At 38.7% G+C, this 21,384-nt stretch overlaps 1 protein-coding gene across 4 annotated transcripts in view; it reads right to left on the reverse strand.

Moving 5' to 3' along the window:
- The window catches only part of SLC4A7 (solute carrier family 4 member 7), an 83,532-nt gene that overhangs the window by 47,300 nt on the left and 14,848 nt on the right, over positions 1 to 21,384 (reverse strand). For 3 of the 4 annotated variants that reach the window (XM_085226376.1, XM_085226375.1, XM_085226377.1), the window contains exon 2: positions 3,103 to 3,184. In XM_085226376.1, the coding sequence (XP_085082502.1) occupies positions 3,103 to 3,184 (82 nt within the window). Of the gene's footprint in view, positions 1 to 3,102; positions 3,185 to 11,667; positions 11,813 to 21,384 lie in introns of those variants that run through there. The other variant, XM_010712878.4, reaches the window with a different exon arrangement.

Genomic DNA, 21,384 nt, shown 5'->3' on the forward strand with positions numbered 1-21,384 from the left:
CTTCTGCCCTTACTTTGTTGTTATTCTCATTACACTCATTCTTTGCAGCTAAAAGAGTTTAACATCAAGCTAAGAACTTAAGGATCCTTAAAGATGCTGTTTTAAAATGCTTTTGTCCTTTCTAGTTCTTCTAAAGCAACAAATACAGCTTGAGTAGGAAGTATTACTTTATTTTAGTATTGATTTAATCCAACCATAATTGCAGTTCAGCATTTTGACCCATTTATCTTTTACATGAAGAGTTATGAAACAAGTAGCCATGTTTAACCTTTCTAACCTAAATACTTTCACTCTGGATATGTACCACACTTTCCCCGCAACCATAAATAGAGTACAGAACCCAGTCACCAAGATTTATTTTTGTTTTCAGCAACTAGACTTCTTTCCATTAAAATTTCATGTCAAAATTACCAGAAAATAATTATCCCACAATGACAGGACCAAAAAATACAGCTTTAGTACTAAGTTATACCTTCTGTAGCATCAAACCAATCAGCATCATTTTGCAGTGGCTTTAAAGCTGTTGAATATCCCCTGTCATTGCTGACTCTCAAATCTCAAGATTTGGTGCTTCACATCATAGCTGAACACAAATAACACTTTGCTGTCCCTCCTTTAAAATGAATCAACACACATTTCTGGAGAGGTTCCAAATTCCTAGAACTCCTTTTCAAGTCAGTGGGGGAACTGGATTGAAACAGCTTCAGGTCTTGAAACACATTACTTAATGTTACCATAGATCTTCCCAAGACTGCAAGAAAATTTTCACAAGTTTGTAATGAAAAATAAATCTATACAGAGTTTTCCACTGCTTGCAGACAATAATTCTATTTCTCTCCTTGTCAGATTTTAATTCCAGAATTAGAAACAAAGCAGCCCCAAACCTTCATGTCTAGTCTCATCATCGTAGCTTACAATTAGTGATCCCATAATAAACAGCTCTAAGTTCACATACATTTATCATCTAAAACATTCTAAATCTAAGCAACTTCTTTTACTAAATCTCAGAGAAGTACACTACTCAAATGACTGTATTTACATGAAAAGAAAAAACTTACTGCTCTTACTTTTGAACAGTTACCGCTGACAGAAGTCAAAAAGTACACAATCTCTGCCCTTCCCCACTCTACCATTAAAAAAAAAAAAAGGGTCTGATTTTCTCACAAAATATATATAATTGCCAAAAGTATCTTAATACAGAAGTGGGAATACTGCACCTACCTGAAGTTTTGTGATAATTCTGTTGGAACACTTTTTTCTTGTCAGACACTCCTTATTAGTTACTTACTTCATCTCTGCACTGCCAGTGCAGAAAATTATACTGGGCCACTCCAAAGATAGGGTGAGATAGCCAAAAAAAAGAGGGCAAGGCTTCACAGCTATGAGCAACGCCTCATCTCTCCTTTCAATTGCTATTGACTGAAGTGCTCATGAAACACAAGCTTAGTTTCACCTTAATTTGTTCTTTGGCCATAGGAAACAAAGGATATTTTCACAGTCAGCAATGCAAATGCTGAAATTGCCTCGAGCAGCCTTAACCCATCTCCCCACCCCTGCCCTGTACCCCTTGCAGCACTTTGCTGGCTGCAAAATTCCTGTGCCTGTGCTATCAAGGAGACTGGGGAAGTGATCTGGTTGCTCGTTTGTTCCCATGCCATTTCTCTGCTGAGGCATTCCAGCTGTTGGGTGTACTGACAAACTGCTCCAGCTGAATGTCTGCCTCCTCTTAACCCCTGCCTCTCTGCAAAACACACACATACTTTTTTTGGGTCTTGTCCCAGATAAAAACAAGAGAAGGAGATGGAGGAGACAGCTTAAATCTGCACTGAAGATTTAACTATATGACAGTGGTTTCACACTAGCTTAACTCTATATGAAGTGGCATTGTTGCCATCTCTACCTCTGTACCTCTCACACCACACTTCCTTCCTTCTCTCAGTATTGGCAGACTGGGCAAATTGGTTCAGGGTACTCAACTGATGAGATCTTCCTCATGATTTTCTTTTGTAAGGTGTGTTTCTTTTTCTGCTGGCTTAAGATATTTAACAAAGCTTACTATACAGTTGGACAGAAAGTATCAGCTCAAGACAGAAAGCAGAAAGAGGAAAGGAAACACAGCAATATGACTGTAGCCACACGCAATCACTATAAACTGTCTCATTTAATCATAATAAAAGAAAATGTGACAGCAACCTAAAATCAACTTATAACCACTAGAAACTGCTGCTATAATGTCTGTCCAGTACTCTGAAGCAGCAAGTCACTACTCTCACAAAATACTACTTAATGTAACTACTGATAGCATTCTGGCATTTCACAAGTGTTAATTAAGCTTCAGAGCACAGATAACTAAATAAGATTTAAAACACTGCATGTCTTCTAGCTTTTTCTACTTGCATCACTAACTGGCATGCATGAATTTTCATGCCAATCTACTTCCTTTTCAAGCCATCAAGAAATTAATTCTTAGAAAAAGTATTTAATTTTACACTTTTCAGTATAAAATGGACTTGATGTATTTTCTTCCTTTTTGCCCTAAATGCAGATTTGGCATTAAAAAAGGAAAGTAAATTAAATAGGATTCCATAATATTTTAACGTTTGCAGACTGACAAATGCACAATTCAGTATGGAACTAAAAAACTGACCACCTAAACAGATACAGTGCTTAAAAGCGTATGATCACAGTCACAAAGACAGTAAACTTCCAGATAAGAAAACAAAACATCTTCCTCAAAACTCCTCTAAGTTTTGACATTATTCATGGTGGGAAACCACCTCCCAAAAATAATCATTTATCCAAAGCAACATTCTAATTGATAGTCTCATGAGCAAACCTTTCCCTTGGAAAACTTCATGAATGTTTTTAAAATATTTTTTTCCTGTGACAGATTCAAAGAACGCTGAGGATTTACTAGCATGCACAGAGATTAAAAAAAAAAACATAGGTCATCTGCAGTTTCCAGGTTTTACTCCTAGAACTGTGTGCCAGCTATAAAATTCAGGTTCCTTTTAGCAATACTGGTTGCACTTGAAGGAAAATAGGTATTTTATCTTGAGGCAAAAAATATATATATTAAGCAGAAAACCCCCATAAACTTACTCTCTAGCTCTTCTTTCTCAAAGTTTGTATTGATAGTAGAGCTGATTTTACCCATATCCACAACGGCTTCTTCATCATGACCCTGAAGAAGGAAAAAACCATGAGCTTAAGTTAAGAATATACAAATAATACTAACTTCTTTTAAATTCCTAAATACACTCTTCAATTCTGAACCTGATAGCCAAAGTGATCTAAAATAATAAAAGTTCACCCCTTAGAAACTGAGGAAGAAAATGTAACTGAAAAGCTACTCATACAATTCCTCTAGAAAATATTATTCTGTACTAAAGGAAAACATTTCACTGTTGGTAGAAAATATCAAAATAACAGTATGATTAAAGCTACAAAACCACGTGTCATAAAATAATGAAGAAAAACATGCTGTTTGTGTAGAGACAAAAGGGAGGACAATTCAAAGCTTCTTGACTATTATTTACTTTTACAAAAACAATTGCTACTGTACTTTAAGAAATGTTCCTTCAAGTTTAAGAAGAGACTAGAATGCCTTGGCAAAAGGCAAAAAGATGGGACAAAATTTACATCAAATTCCAGCCAGTAGCACAGTAAAGATAAAGAAGAGGTGAGGGACACAACACAAAGCTGAACAGTCTCAAGAAAAAAAGTAAAAAGAAAGGAACCCTCAGAGCAAATGCTGTCTACAAAAATGTAAAGCCATTTAAGTCAACACCCAGAGAACAGAATTCAAAGCTGGGAAACAGGAGAATAAATCCACAGATACACTAAATATCAATGCATTTCCTTTGTAAGGCTGTTGATTTCCTCTTATCAAGGATCAGGACATGCATTCCAGGAGTGGAATATTTTTTTAGTTTTACATTCAACAGTAGCAAATCTCCTTCATCAAAACAGCTGGCAAATTTTTAAAAGTTAAAGAAGTTCACATTCAGAGATCTTGAACCTGTTTGTTTAGGGAACTAATCTCATGTGAGATTTTCTGGCTCAGATAAGGAGCTTTTATGAACCAAAGGTAATATGAGGGGGTAAAACAACTCAAGCGTCTCTTCTAGACCAAGGATTCAAATAACGAATCCTTTCCCCAGCTTTCAGCAGGTCATTCATATGCTACAACTCTACCCAATTCATGCTTATGTACAAAGTTAGACAACAGCAGTTGTATCTTCTGTTCAGGTTCCTTTACTACTGAAATGTTACCACCCATAACACAAAAGTGTGATATTTAAAACACATACAGGCTCCAGAATAAGTTATACTCTGAATGCTTCCTCTAATCCCACACAGCACTGGAGAGAACATGCCTAATGCAGCCCTTTGCACACTGCTTTTGGCCCAATTTGGCAAAGAAACCTTAACACAACTGTTACAGCAATAGGTATCTCAACGTCATCTCAGAACTGACATCTAAACAATTTGAAATTCACCTTTTTCCCAGCAGTTTGTATTTTGCAGAAAGCAACTCACTCATACTAGCTCACTATCCAAGGCCTGCTGGCAGAACCAGCTGCCTGCCCTAAGGGCAGGGTTTGGCCATGCACCTCACTACCTCTAATACAAGGCTACCTAATGGAGAATGCTGTCCCTTGCTCTTACCACTCCCCTGGGCAAACACTTCTTTCCTTCCCCAGAACCAGATTTATCAGTCATGAAACTGAATATAAAGAGTTGAACTATTTACTTATTTATTTTAAATAACTGACTCTATTTTCCAACTCACTAAACTGACTTCTGTTGGGGACATGAAACACCTTGATCCACCACAAGGCACTGGGCTGCTCCTCATCCCTGGAAGCAGCCCAGTGGCACATTTACATAGCTCAATGCAAGATCTGCGATTCTGGTTTCACGCTGTAATAATGCAAGCCAAATCATGAGTCTTACAGGGACTGGGAGCCCAGTGTTGATATTCACCTAAATTTTAACTTTTGAATTACTCAACAGCACAGTGCTGTAGGTGTAACAGAAGTCTGTTTTCTCACAGGGAAGCACTGAAAATGAACATCACCACACTGTAAAGCAGCTGTATGCCAAAACAAGCTGTAACACCCCACTCACCACCCCCAGAAACAACCAAACACACAACTCCTCAGTCCCTCTAGAGCAGGTACTATCACAGCATGTCACCCACACAAAAACAAATCCAAACCATTAAGAAATAGAATGAATAAAGAATATAAAGACAACTAATGACCCAGCACACAAAGGTAAAAATAATTTTCAGATGAGATTTCTAATGGACCCCATAACAAGTGTCCTTCCATTTCTGGGAAGGCTGTAACAAAAGCAGTTAGACCACATGAAAAAGGAAAGCAGCTGGCACCATGTAAATAAGGAAGATGTAGAATAAGAAGTAGCATAAGAACAATCTCATGAAAGCTAAATAAAGGAGGATTCTGAGATTGAGGATGTCAAGAAGGGTATTAGTAATTTCTTTTTGTCACTTCAGCTTTATTGAAATGGCAGAGATATGCAAGTATGTTAGAAAAATCAAACTCCTTCACAGTCTAGACCACTAGAGACAATAAATTTCAGGTGATTAAACCAAAGTTTTGTCTGATGCACAAATCTGTGGAACTATTACAAAGACAGGAATAGTTCATTAATAAAAAAGAAGCGGTAGAAGTTTAGAAAGTGTCACAGTATTAAGATCACAGGGGTGAAAGGCATTCCTGCCTCCTACATATCAAAACAGGATTAAAGAGCCCTTCAGGAGATGCCTCCATAACGCAATCAATCTCTGCCATCTCTGGTAACAGCTCTGGAAGAAGGAGAGAAACAGTGCCAGTAGGAGGTCTTAGCTCTTGATTTTACTGAAGATGTATTTTCCAGTACAAAACTGGGGTGAAAAAATTAACATACAAAAAGCCAGTAACAAAAAGAGCTCTAGAAGCAAGCAGCAACATTAAAATGTTTAAGTTAACGATCTGTTGGGGCACCAAATAAATACAGACAAAACATCTAACTGCACTGGTACGTTCATAATGCTACACAGGAAGCGTCAAGTGTAACCACTTTCTAGTTTATCTCAGTAACACGAAATAGAAAATTGTAAGTCTGTAGTACACATCACTTCATCGAACCTGATATACAAGCAAAGCCAGCATATTACCAGAAAACTCTGAAGCTAGAGATGAAAATAAAGATAATTTAGGCGATCTCTAATACTTCAGTCTGTTAAAATTTGAGACGCTTGCAGCCATAGAACCCACTAAAATATCATATACATAACTCTTTTTTTCCTCCTCCATTTCTCTTTTAGGACACTCAGAAGCTTGCCAAGCAGTTTTCTAGCAGCACAGGAAGACAAGACTCTTCCCAACCTCATTACACAGACCAATGCATATTGAAAGAAAACTACACACACTGGAAAATTCACATGCGAGAAAAGACTTATTTTCTAGCAATGTTTTCAAACTGTACTTGTTGAATCTCTTATACTGTGATATTAATATTTATCCTTTTCTTTTAATAAGATGCCAACTTTATACACACAGATGCAGCCTTCAAAACCACACCATGTGAAAGCTACGTCTTTTGAGATTAGATTACAAAAAGGCATGCATGCCCTTGCAAACCATTCTATCACTATCTGAAAGTACTCAACATATGCAAAGACTCTTCCAAGAATAAACCATTAGCAACCACAAATATCATACATGAAAAAGTATATTATTTATAGCCTTTGTTTAGAAAGGCACAAAGAATCATTTTAATTGAACTGTGTTGCCAGTAGCAAGTCCTAGGATACTTTTGCCTCAGGTCAAACAAAAAAAGAAAAATTTAAACCGATTCCAAGCTTCAGCCTTTTCCTTGCTAAAAATAAAGTCTGTAGGGCATAGGTTTCCAGTAATTATAGAAGATCTACCACGTCAGTTTAAGGCACAAGCAAGAGAAAACTTTCAGCTGGTGAATCAAAATGCATTTCAGTTGATCTTTTACTCAGTATGTAAAAAAGTACAAAGAAAGGTAGGACCATTTACAGTTTGTCAGCTTCCCCTTCTAAGGCACCTAAAGAGAACAACATTATCTTAGTAAGCATTCTTCTGCAGTTCATCATCGATTCCATGAGAAAATTCACGTACAGTGATCCCACAGTTGCTCAGAGACAGCTGATGAAGATAAGCAAAAGCAAAACTGAAGACTCACTTCTAACATGTGTAACTCTTCCCACTGAAGAGACAGAACAACTGAGATGAGAAGGGGTAGCACAAGCAGATCCCAGTCAGCCTCCCAGCTTTTCCCAGCATGAATATCAGTCCACTTTAATGCTGCAGATCAAACACAGCCTTCAAGTTCTCTTTTCTGTGGGTGATTCTAGGTGATCCCTACTAGAATTCCCCTTGCCACTTCTGGTTTTCAGGTATCTTTGTTCAGTACAGAAGACGACCTTAAACTCTCTTTTATTGCAGTACCCAAAAATTGCCCATGCCTTCCTCACCTGCCTTCCCAAACACTTGTCTTCATTTTGTACAGTACGCTTTCATATCCAAATGTCAACATTACAATATCATAGTCCTACATTGCGTAAAGCATGAAGGAAAACACTTCAGTTTGCAAGGATTAAGCTGTCAGCCTCCAGCAGCATGTGTCAGTTACTATCTAGCAAAAATATGACGTACTGGCTATGAAATGTAAAGGAAACTTTCCACTGCCATCTGCACATGCTCTTTTCACCACACAGCTCGCCTGCCCTCTTGTACTCACACAGATAGGACAGGCTTCAGAGGGCACACAGCACTGCTGAGTAGCTGCATCCACGAGATGCAGCTTACAAGCATCGGTTCTAAGGTACTTACATTGTAGTTCACTCATATTCTGGTGATAAACAATGATCATGCAGATGACTGATCAATTAACTTTTGAAATGTAAGTAAATAATCTAATAATGTAATAAACCAGTTGTGTTGAGAATCATTAAGGTTGGAAAAGACCACTGAGATCACCTATTCCAACCACCAACCCATCATCACCATACCCACTGACCATGTCTCTCAGAATAGTCTTAGCAAAGTTATGGTTGAACTCAGACAATGCTCATCTGCTCCACTTACATCCCTTCAACTGAAGCTCTCCAAGACAGCACAACTAATTAATTGCAGCACCAGAAGAGAGCACTGGTGTTTATGGGAAGAAGGGCATAGAAGGCAGTACACAAATGTGTGTACACACACACACACACACATACACACACACACACACAAAGACAACAAAAATTATTCCCAGCAGTTCTGGAGATTGTTTGCCTTTTTGTCAACTCAGGCATACAATTCCATGCTACCAGGAACCCCCACTGCAGAATTTCAACTAGATGCATTTGCTAAGGGGACATGAGGGCATGGTTATGTCATTTCCCTCTGTCCCTGGCCCCAAGTACAAAGCTCCTCATTTTGGTGCTGTCCTACACAGCTGTCAACATCATCACATTGGACCCACATGCTGCACTGACGGCAACCCCTCTCTGAAACCCAGAAGTACATTGTCAGGCCTCCTTTTGCTGGACTTGTACTCAGAAAATAGATTCTACCTATCAAGGTTCCAGCATCAGAAAAATAAAATGAAATACAGAACAGGTGCCAATGATGATCTGCCTTAAGCCAAATAAAGAAATGAAAAACTCTATTTTGAGCATACATCTCACACAAAAAATAACTAAAAAGAGACTACAAAAACTGATTCTGCACCTATTTTCCAGATGCATATACAAATGTGTATACATGTAAAAATACAGAAAAAAGACTTTTAATAGATAGGCACACATGCATTGTTTTGTAACACTGTTACTGAAAACATTCAGAATAATTAAGAACCGGTAGAGTAATTCACAATGCATTTCCTAACAGCTTATTTCAGAAGACTATGTTTCTATTCTAAGCACACATAATACTCCACAGAATCAGACATTCAAATACATCTCCAATTCAGAGAATACATGTACAGCCTCTTAGCCAATCATTCTGTTTCCCAGAACTGTAAACTAATAAGCAGTAATACTTAAGTGGAAAAAAAAAAAAATAAAAAATAAAAATCAGTTACAACCAGTACTTCCTAACTTTATAGAACAAATCAAGTAGCAACAGCAAGTCTGGAAGTACATAAGATTAGGAACCTTAGAAATAATGCTGCCTGTGACTTCTCGTAAGAGATCGACACCAATCAACTGGCAGCCACCAGCACCAGGTCTGTGCCCCAGCTCTCCTCTACTACCTTACAGTGCACTGACCAGCCTTATGCAAAGGACTTTTGACCTGGTTCCCCTGCAGGAACCAGTAACAGCAGCACTTGAGAAGTTCTAAATAGATTGTTTTACTTCTGTCAGAATGATTCCCCTTTAAATCACAGGTAAGATGAGACGACTGTGGGGAGGAGGCAGGCATCTCCAGTTGTTGGCGCCTTGAAGGACATGCAGAATGTGAAAATCAAAAGTTCTTTCTAAACAGTAGTAAGTGAAGACATAGGTAAGAACAAAACTAATAGAAGTTCACGAACAGAATACTTGCCAGTTTTAAAACAGAAATCATACTGTATTGATGGGTTCCCTTGGTCCTATTTGTTACGTTCTCATTTGCTGGAGAAACAGCTGTTTTCCTGATATTTTCTTGTCCCGCTATCACAGCAGTAGCTATTTCCCAAGCACTACAGGAAAGACACAACACAGCTCCAGGGCTTTGGGTCCCCGCACCTCCTCCTTCCTGCGGATTTTATCTGTGGTTATCCCACTGCTGTTACACAACTATCCTCACAAGTCGATGGGAATCCCTCCCAAAGCAATATTCAGAGCCGCACAGGGAAGCTGCACACTTAGATTTCAGTAAGATCACAGCTATAGCAAAAGAGGTTAGCAATATTTAAAGAAGTTTTTCTAGCCTACTAATCCTCTAATTAACTGCTTAACTAATTATCCTACTAAATACTGAACTCTGACCGACCCGCTTCTAGAATTCTCACAAGCACAGGAGCTACACAAGTCTTCAGTTTGGATAAATAAGACCAAAAGACATCAACAGAATTCAGCTGATTCTCTAGATGCTGTATTTCACTTTTTCAAAACTGTACATGGAAGAGAGTAAGGAAAAAAATGTACACATACTAATCTAAAAACAGCTACCATTTTTGGAAGAAAAATTAAAAGCAGCTCTAGAAAACAGTAATATTTTAATATCTTTTCCCTCCTGCATAGTTGAACATATAAACTAGTTGTTTATAAACATTAAAAGTAGTATCATTTCAGTGGTTCCAGCTAACATTAATCAGGTCACTGTCTGGCTGAGCACCATAACCTGCAGGAGAAGCCTTGGCTCTGACCAATCACACAGTAGTCTTTATACTATAACCAAAAGGCCTTTTACTAATCACAGGGCAAAACAAAGTGAACTCAACCCAGGCGCTCTGTGAGCTTGGAAATTTACTACTGCGTGTGAAGTTAGCAAATAATGTCACCACTCCAACAGAAGGTGTCAAGTTGCATATTTAACAGCCCAGTCTTCGTTTTACAAAGTGCATTCTATCACAGCAGTGGGTTTCATTCAAAAATACGTGGCTTTCAGTTCAATTATTTCTAAAATTACAGTTTAAAAAGCTCAACAGTCAAATAATGAAAGGATCCATAAATACCAATAATATGCCAAAGCGCAATCATTCTGGTGTATGCACACCCCTCAAGCTTTCCATCAGCTTTAAACAGTGCCTGCCCCTACCACGTGGAGGCCTGAGACAGCCCTGTGTCGAGTTCAAAGCAGCACCACAATGAAAATGAGAAACCAATTGCTGCATGAAAGCACCGCAATTAGATGTATGCCGACACGCATAAATGAAATGCTTGTTATGTTCATAAAGGAAAATAGAAAACTTAGCAGTCTTCTCATAAAACCTACACTAAATAATTGAAGGGTTTTTAAAGGTTTACGGCTTTGGAAAATTCCACGCCATAGATGTTATTTTCCAGGGAACTGTAAAGCAGCAATCCCCATTACCTGCTGCACTGCAGGTAAATATTAGCAATAAAGACTGCCTATATGAGAACAAAGCAAAGTTCATAACGCTGGCATTAATGTTCACTGCTTCACTGCAGAAATCCCCACAAATGCGTTTTTATGAGCACGCTGCTCAAGTCAGAAGAAAACACCCAGGAACATTTGACTTGTAACAGAATTCATTGCATTCGCTGCCGTGGCATTTTTGGGGGGGAGGAGGGGTGGGAGTGGTGGCGTGAAGAGGAAAAATTAATTCACTATTTCAGGAATAGAAACTCCCCTGCTACCCTTGCACAGAATTACTCAGAGCCACAGTTGGTAACCTTCAGATTAAGGAAAGTTGACTCAAAACAACACACACAAAACAATCCACTCTCAAAATCCGGTAGTACTTGTACAGGCAAATCTTCTTTCAGTATTAAGCCAGTTACTACACTTCAGCAACTCTAATTACACAGAAATCTCTCCAACAGCATAGAAGCACCGCTGCTTCCAGTCTGCCTTACCCCATCAGGCCTTTCCTTCACTAACAGGATAGCGCACAGCACTCTGAGAGAGCAAAGCCCTGCACCCAAACCCACTCACACCCTTCGGGAGCCACGCGCTGCTATGTACATACATGTTGCGCTCTCTTCCCCGGCGGAGCTCCTTCCATGCTACCCGCAGTGCTCTCACACAGCGCTCCCGGAGCTCAGCGGCCGCGCACAGACAGCTGCACGTACAGGACTGCCGCGCGTCTGGGATTCATGGGAGGGCCCAGGGAAACGGCTCCCATCCCGCAGCCAATCACACCTCGCAAGCCTTCCATCTCCCAGGACACCGAGGGTCGCAGGGCAGCAGAAGGAGCACAGCGGTGCGTGTCTGATTCCTGCTCACAGAATACCAAAAAAGGAGCTGAAATGGAGCTCGGGACTTTGCATTTTCTGCAGCAGCCACAGCTGAGGACAGCTACAAGGTTATACTTTTGCACCAATCCAAGCCTTCATTAACTCTATGAAATGAAATGTACCTTGGTTCCTAGAAGTCAAAACATCTGCTAAGCGCGTTTATAGCCATGTCATCGACCCTTCACTGAGCACTCATTCCAAAGCAGTTGCTTTTTTTTCCTGACATAAACTTTATATTCTCAATCTGCAGAATGAACTAGGGATTACTAAAAAATCTTCATACAGTTTGTTCCCATTCCAGTAAAGAGATGTTCACTAACAAGTATGTGTGTGTGCAAGCCTTTTCTTCTCCAAGCTGCTGAAGGCCATCTTTGCTGCTACACAAATGACTGAACAATTTAATAGGAAGAACAAAGGTAATGCAGGGAGCAGACATTCTCACTCCTAGTTAAGTCTTCTCAGCTGAGCATCCCCACCCACACCTATGCTGTCCTGGATACACAGTGCAGACATACATAAACCTTCAGCTACTCTGCTAGCGACGTGGCTATGCTGAACTGTACTTTGGGGTAATATTTTAAAGCAGCCTTCCTTAGCAAAAACCTGTAATAAAATTGTTTTAATTTCCACAAAGAATGCAAAGTAGATTTCCTCTGGGTGAGTGAAAAGCCATCTACTCCTTTGGGGCAGAATACTTTTTTTTTTTTTTTTTGAGGTGGAGTGGTTGGGTCGGAAGAGGGGTTGGGCCACACCTTTATTGTTGGAATTTTGTTAAACAGGAAGAATACTTATTTGGTTTGGGAATTAAAAAAAAAAAAAAAAGAAAGAAAAGAAAAGAAAGGAAAAGAAAAGAAAAAGAAGAAGAACACTGTTGCATCAGTTTACTGATTTTTTTTTAATTTTGTTTTATTTTTTTGTCTGCAGTCAAATGGTTCCCAGTTAATAGTCACTCAATCTTGGAACAAAATAAAAAAAACACTCCAAATATTTTTTCCTTGAAAAAAAAAAAAAAAAAAAAAAAGAAATAGAAAACAACATACATGTAGAGCCATGCTCAAAACCCAATGCTGTAAAGATTAAACAAGTCTTTTTCAAACAGACTCAAGTTTTCATCTTTTAAGCCTCATAACAAAATACTTTGTGGATAAAAGTCTGCTCTCACCTAGAAGTAAATACCAAAGTTTTACTTAAGATGGGAAGTTATGCATTAATTCACAACTGCAACTGCCTCAACATGCTTAACTACAGAAAGAACTGTTCCGAAACAAACTGAAGCCAACTACACTCAAAACTATCCTGTCCTTGAACATGTCAGTGACAACAGCATGAGAACTCAGAGCTAAACTATTTGCGCTACAACAACCTTTCAACAACATATTTGATGTTCCACATGATTCTTGATGAAGTGTATGAGGGCTTGGTAGCTATCATAAACATTTTGTCCATCAGTCTTTCCTCCTAATTTTCACTTTCAGACCTGTTCAAGGTGCATTTCATGTCACTCGTTACAATCAGTTTCTGGATCAATTATCAAAATATCCCTCATCATATATTATCATTAATACATCAACCAGCAGGCCACATCTATTACTATAGCCACAAACTCTTCTTTTCTAACCTCCAAATTTTGCTCGAGATGTCAAAGCAGTTACCAGCCCAGTCTGTCATGCAGTGCCAGCAACCTGCTTTCCTGGGCTTCTGCAGCATCTCCAGGGCTGTGCTCTCAGCACAGACTCACACATGACTGTCACACTTAGCAGATGGATATGGGCACGAGGAAATTGAGAGCTTGCTGGAGGCCACAGTGACATACACACATCTAAACTGAGGAACTGGTAGATCTAGGATAAGGTTTGTATCAATACTTTAAATTCCTTCCTTAGAAATAGGATTTTTGAGTTGCATCCAACTCAGCCCTTCCCTGTAGAAGTCAGTCATACAAGGCCAACTCTATAATCTTCTTGAATGCAGCCCATCCATAAAAGAGCATCACCTCTCCCTTTTCAGTTGTACCAAGTACCACTAAAGATGGTTTTGTTCAGCTTCTTTATTATATGGGAACCTACTAACCTATACTAAGCAGAGTTTTCTATAATACCAATTAAATACGTTATTCCTCTTAGTAGACATAATTCTTTTAGCAAGGAAAAACGGAATCCATGGTAGGCAGTGGCTCATCATTTAACAAAATGAAATCACCCATAAGAATAAGGGCTTGACTGCATACAAGAATTTTTTAGAACACAACTTCCACAAACCTAGTTCACAGGAGGTGCATCTACACAGCACACATCAGCTTGCTTTTCTTTGTATAGGCACGTACTCACTATCTGCGTGTTTACAAAACCACAGCAGTGTTCCACGCTGATACTCTCTGGTGTGCTGCCCTACTGGTGAACTCTGGGATTTCTCAGGCTGCTGTAAGCCACTGGGACTGAGAGCATCAGGCAGGCTGTGAGCTGAACTCTTGTAACACAATCACGCGCTGTTGAGAGAGCTGCAATTCTAGTACCTAGAGGACAATACTGAAGGTTGTAGTTTGAATAAACATCAACGGTGAGATTACTATGTATTCCATCATATGGATTACTTTGTTACTCATCCTGAAGTTCTGATTCGGATACACCACATGAAGTTGAAAAAAAAAAAAATTATGCCACATTTGAAGAGTATGTATCTTCTGTACTCAGAAACATCCTCCTGTAGAGATTGATAGAAGAAATTCCTGTTCAAACATAACTCTGTCAAGAATTTTGCTGTCACGTGTATGAACAAGTGGTCACCATGCAAATAGCTTTGAGCTAGCTAGTGCATTTTTCTTATTTCTTTTTTTCCTGGCAGGAGGATGGTTTCCAAATTCAAAGCTACTCCCTATACATCTACAACACGTCTCTCAACAGTTGCTTTTACATAAGTTTGTCTCTAGGCCTTTTGGCAACATTTTTGACAGATATTCTAGTTTTCCTTATCTTAAAGTAGTCTTAGATCGCCACTTAAATCTACAAGAAGTATGAACCAGAGCTGTTTCAACACCATTAAGACAATCTAACCAAGCTCATATTTATGTTCCATAGTCACTTGTACAAACATGAAACATTCATCCCCTAGAGTAATGGATGGCACAGAATGAACACTAATGAGTCCAGATATGAAGCAACATAATATGGGACAGATAAAATTAACTGGTTTGTACTGACATTATTTGAAGTACATGCAAACCAAATTCTTATTCTGACAGTAAATTCTCAGGCAAGAAAAGAAAAAACAAGGGAAGGATCCATGCATTCAGTTATGACACTCTCCAAATTTTATCAAATCGAAGTGCACCCACATAGAACAGCTCCTGTACAAGATCAAACATCAGCAGATAACACATAAAACATTACCCTAGGAATGTTGTAAAAATTGAACTAATTATTCACCTACACGTTTCTCTTAACACAGAAGTAGATCATGAGTCTCACCAGCTCCCATGAATCTGAGGCCTAACTCTTCACTTTCAGCTTTCCCTGTCTCTTGAGTTCTCTGTTATTCATATAATTGCATCCCAAACAAATATCTATGTGATAATTCACTGACAACACATTTACTCTTACTCTGAAGAACAATTATTACCTACAAATCAATGTACAGCAAGCTGTAGCATGAAGGTAAGGCAATGATTAGAGATTCTGATAAAGAAAGAGGTAACAGTTCCAGAAATCCATGTGCATCTTATTAGCAAAGAGGACAGTAACAGAACGCTGCAATTCCCTTTCTTGTGATAGTGCTGGCAAACATGGGAGTCAACAACATACCAGGCCAGAGTATTCAGCAGAAAGCCAGCCCTAATAACATTTTGCCACTTCAGCTGTGAAGCCACTGCTGCCAAGTTGGCACCGATGGCATCAGGAGGGAGTCTGGCCAGGTGGCAAAGAGCAGGACCATGGGAGCATTTCCAGCTGAGATGACATGCCCAGCAGAGGAGCCCTATCCTAAAATTGGGTAAAATCAACTCAGCTCTTGATTAGTTTGGGTAAAATCAACAGTTCAACAGACAATGTTTAAGAGAAAACATCTGACAAATCTAAAAAATTAGTTAGGAAAGAAAACCCATACCTCTTCTGAATCCACACCACTAAGAGTAATCTAAAGAGTAATCATTAAAACTAGACTTTTTAATACTTAACTACAATATTATTTTCTCTTTCTTGACTAATCATGTAGATGAATCCACACAGTAGTGCTTCCAAGACAGATGCACACATCACTCTTTTGAAGAGCAAAAATTAACACTGTAGGACTGTTACCGAAAAAACTCATGACGTGAGTGGCTGTTTAATAAAAACTGTCTAATGCATCCAACAGGCAAATTATTTGTTATCTGATTTAACAAACACTTGGAATTCTCTACTTCAGACAACATTACCATTTAAACTGAGTTCTAACCAGCCTACTACCAAAAAAAGGTGCTTTCTGAAAAAGTTACCCAAACCATGCAGAAATGTTTTTCATCATTTTGGATAAGCAATATAAGTTATCTGTCTTGTTAACACAGCAGTAAGATCACAGTACCATGCAGCTTAACCACTGTGCCACCACCCAGTGGCAAAAATATGAGCTTCAAAAACACAGATTTCAAGTACAATCAGAAAATGGAACAGAATTTACACAAGCTTTTATTCTGACTTCTGGAAGACAGGCTATTATCTAGTTCTGCATTTGTGATTTACCACCATAATTTTCTCATATAGCAAATTTGAACTTTCAGAACAAGCCTGCTCCAGGCCTATGCTTTCTGAGATGCAACCATGGCAATTCTGATCTAGCCCAATGAACCCCAAAGCTTCAATATATCAAACTACATGGTACATACTCTCCTCCTGCATTCTCTTCCCAAACTGGAAATGAATTTCAAAAGTTTTAAGATGTCCTTATGAACATGAGCAATCCCATTAAAAGTCAGAAAACTAAAATGCTAACTTAAATACATAGTAAATCAAACATTAGAGAAATGAATCAAATACATAATTCAGACTGGAGACCTAAACAAAACATCTTCCATCAATATGACTCAAATATGCTGTATTCAATGGCTTCAAGCACTTTGGCCCAGACATTTGTAATTCAGTATTTTAGAGCCAGTATGGAATTTTTGAATATTACCAGGAAAAATGCAAGTGTTTAACCTCACAATGGCAACTGCATGTCGTAGCCAAGTCAAATTTCTACAGATGTTAGACAAGGAAGAGCAGATAAAACAAAAAAACTGCATGGCATTTTCTAACAACTTAGATACCAAGTCTCCAAAACAAGAACGTATTTCCGGAACTATCACATCTATAGAGAAATCATCTATCTGCACAGAAACAAACACCTGCTTTTACTATGACATAAAAGAAAAGGTTAACTACAGCTTACAGCCACGGGGATGTCACTGCAACAAGCAAATTTCTGCCATCAGATAACTTAATCACAGATGCACAAATATCAATGTAAATGTTTAACAGTGGTGATAGGTTTTTTTGTTTTTTTGTTGGGGGAGCAGGAGGGGTATTAAGGGTATTTACAGAGACATCTTCACTTCTATTAAATGAGTTATATGAAATTTTAGATATGTGAGAAACAATAGTTAAAAGTAGAAATACTGAAACCTTCCCATCTAAAGCCAAAATCAACATGTAAAGGAATACTTAAACAGAAAAAAAAATTGAATATTCCTGTCCTCTGGGCAAATCCTCATGTCTATAATGATAATGTTTTTATTTGCATAGATTATAGCCATATTACAAGCAACTTCCTACTCTCTCTCTCTCTATATATATTTTTTTTATACAATGCTATGTTGCCTAAGTTGCTGTAAGTTGGTTAAGTAGCCATCATTAAATGAGGTTGTACCAACGACTTGGCACTCATCTTTAGGAGAAAACAGTACCTTCTTACTGAAATTTTAATCACCCTTGAAGAAAATTAGACATTTCGAGAAAGACAACATCACAGCTTTTGGTGAATGTTCTTTTCAGAGCTCTTGTCTGGGCTGCAATTCATTTAAATAAAAGCAGTAGATTTCATACTCTGACTTTAGGAACCATTTATATTTCCTCAAAAACAAGTTTCTAAAAGATCTTAGAAATTTCATTGTTTCCTTCCTTGAGCATCAAAAAAAAAAAAAAAAAAAATCAATACTAGCAGATGTATTTCTAAAAAAGGAATATAAAGAATAATAATGCGTATTCGAAGCTTATTTCAATTTCTGACTGACCCCGTATGACTTTTTTCTTTTAAATAGCATGTAATGTTATTAGCAGCTCATACACATTCATACACACATACGGTCTCCTAATCAGCATCCTCACTAATGCATTCGACAATGGAGCTATCTGTACCACAATGCCAGACACTGAGAACCACCAGGTCAGCATGCTTCATCTCCAGTCTGGGTCTTAGTTTGAATTCAGAAGGCAAGCCAGCATGGCTAAAAGCTCTGAAAGAACTAAGTAGCATTAGGAGACAAAGATAGATACAAGGTTTAGAAGATGGCATTAGCAGCACTCGCAGATTGTTTATAACAAAGAGGGTGGAGGAAGAGGGTGGAAGAGAGTTCAGAAGTTTCCTGGAACTCACCCCTTTCCTTTTTCTTTAAATAATCATTTGCCTGCTTTTATAGCCCTACATCCTTATTGGCATTTTAAAGCAGTATTATATTCCACAGAAAAGCTTACTCAAGCAAAGAAACAAAAAAATCCAGTTAACCACTCAAATATTTTCTAGATGTTGCAAATTAACCTCACCAGTTCAGAAACTTATCAAGACACTATCAAACTATGCATCTAATAGAAAACACAAATACGGGAAACACATCTATGCTTACACTGTCAAAAAATCAAGTATTCTTAACCTTTCATATCCATTCTAAAGCAGTGACTCAGATACTCTTTCTCAATTCTTATCTTTGTCCACAAGATTTTATGGACCAAAAGCAACAAAGATGCAACACAAAGTATGCTCTCCCGAAGTGTTTTTTTATTGGAACTTTAGGAAACTACAGAAGAAAATTATATCAATACTTTTAAAGACAACAAAATCCACAGCTGATTCTCAGAATTTTCTAAAGAGATCAAATCCAGAAGTCTCCACTTACATGTAGTTCTGTTAGTCACAAATAAAACTGTGACACATAAGCATTCAGAATCTCTGTATCAAGGAGCGTGAAGGCTGAACGCTAAGGTCATGAAAAAGCCACTGAAGGAGGGCAGCAATCAAAGGAGTTACAATTCGTATCTGCATGATACTAACAGATAATCTAAGAAGAACATAACATAACTCTCCCATTCTATACTTGTCAATTAGAGACGACTTTACAAACGCATTGTGAGCAGGCCCTAAAGTACAGGCTCTCCCTTCTACGGTAACAAACTCAAAAAAAAAAAAAAAGTATTAATTAAGTAATTAGCATTTAAAACCAACCCTCAGCTGGAAGGGAAGACAAATCGTGCTACGCTCCAGACTTCTCAGATCTGCAGTAGCTATACGCTGGATCCTACTTACAGGAACACATCCAATTATTCAGTTTAAAGCAAGTAAATCTGGCACTGCTTCATTATATCTAGTCTATTAACAACTTTGAAGAAACATTCTCTCCATTAATAAGACTTCTATCAAACTACACACTACTAGCAAGTTTAATATGTTTGCTTACATAATCAGTGGAAGACACTAACAAAGAACAGCTTTCCTATTTTGTAGAGTCCCATAACTAACATTACCAAAAGCTTTGCTGCTTTAGCATGATATGAGCTCTTCTAGAGAGCACCTTTTTGTTGGACTTCCAACTAACTGCCCATTTTCAGGTTTAAATTTTCCATGTCTTGGATTGATTTAAACTATCGGGTACAATATAAAGCACAGAGCCTTTTTCAGAATTCGTGTCCACACTGGTGATGGTGATGCAAGTTTAGAACTTCACCACTGCCAACTGCCACAATGTGTGACTGCTATGCATACTGAAGACAAAGGGAAAACGGGACTGTTTTCGTAATTTTCTGGTATTTCTCTTAACAAAACTGATTTATTGAAGTCTAAGGGGTTTAGAAACACTTTCTTCAGTAATACAGACAGCACAAACCAGGGAAAACCAAAACTTTGAAGAAGAAAAATTTACTGATCCAGGAGATCACTTTACAGTTCAGTTTTCATTTCCATCTCTTTAACATCAGGCCACTGGGAAGCTGCTGTGAATCTCTTTCTAGTTACTAAAGAAATAAAGGAGGCACTTCACTAGTACCTTAGCAACCCACATGAAAGTGAACCAGCAGAGTAACCTATTAATGCTATGTAGCTTGAAAGAACTCAGTGTTCAGATATATACAAAGCAGCATGCAACACTTAAGTAGAGCTGCAAGCACTCTCCTTCCAACTTAAACACAGGAACATTTGTCTGCAGCCGCCAACACAAACTCCACTGCTGCAACACAAGTCACTGCCGATCCTTGCAGGTATGTGGAGAAAACACCAACTTCTCTGGAGTCCCAAACCATTTTCTAGGGGAGACATCCCATGGGACTCTTCCCACATCGCTGCGTACAGACTCACTGCTCACACAGAACAGTACACTTGGTGACAATCTAATTCCTTTGAAGCCATCTGTTAACAGATCAGGTTATGGATAAAAGCCCAAGTTTTTTCTAAGAAAGAAAAGCATTAGATATTTTACGCCAAAGCTGGAAACCAAAACAAATAGGAAAGTAAGAAAATATCCCTTGCCAAGGCATACTCCAAAGCTTACCTCTGTTTCTAGCTGTTACATGTGAATTTCCCATGGAACTCTCATGAAGGGCCACAGAAGGACACACACACAAGCTCCCCATCACCTGATATCACTTTTCACAAGTCTCTTCCTTGATCATTATCTTATTTTAATGGTTCCCATATAAGCAACAGGAGATTGAAAACAGTTCCTCAATTTGTTCCCTCCTATTCCCTCCTGTACTTTGCTTCAGGAATACTACCAGATTCAGAAGATGTTTATCACAGGGACTGAAAGGCACCTCTAGAGATCATTGAGTCCAACCCCCCTGCCAAAGCAGGCTCCCTAGACCAGGTTGCACAGGTAGGCATCCAGGAGAGACTTGAATATCTCCAGGGAAGGAGACTCCACAACCTCTCTGGGTAACCCGTTCTAGTTCTCCACCAGCCTTACTGTGAAGAACTTCTTACGCACATCTTTGCAGAACTTCCTATGCTCCAGTTTGTGGCCTTCTCCCCTTGTCATATCACTACACACCACTGAAGAGTCGACCTCGTCTATCTGCCTCCCACACCTGAGATACTTATAGACACCGATCAGATCCCCTCTGAGTCTTCTTTTCTCAAGGCTGAACACACCCAGGTTGTTCAGCCTTTCCTCGTAAGGGAGGTACTCCAGGCCCTTTATCATCTTCGTGGCTTCCTGCTGGACTCTTTTCCCTGTC

The sequence above is a fragment of the Meleagris gallopavo genome, chromosome 6 (genome assembly GCF_905368555.1).
Source record: "Meleagris gallopavo chromosome 6, MGAL_WU_HG_1.1, whole genome shotgun sequence".
Taxonomy (NCBI): domain Eukaryota; kingdom Metazoa; phylum Chordata; class Aves; order Galliformes; family Phasianidae; genus Meleagris; species Meleagris gallopavo.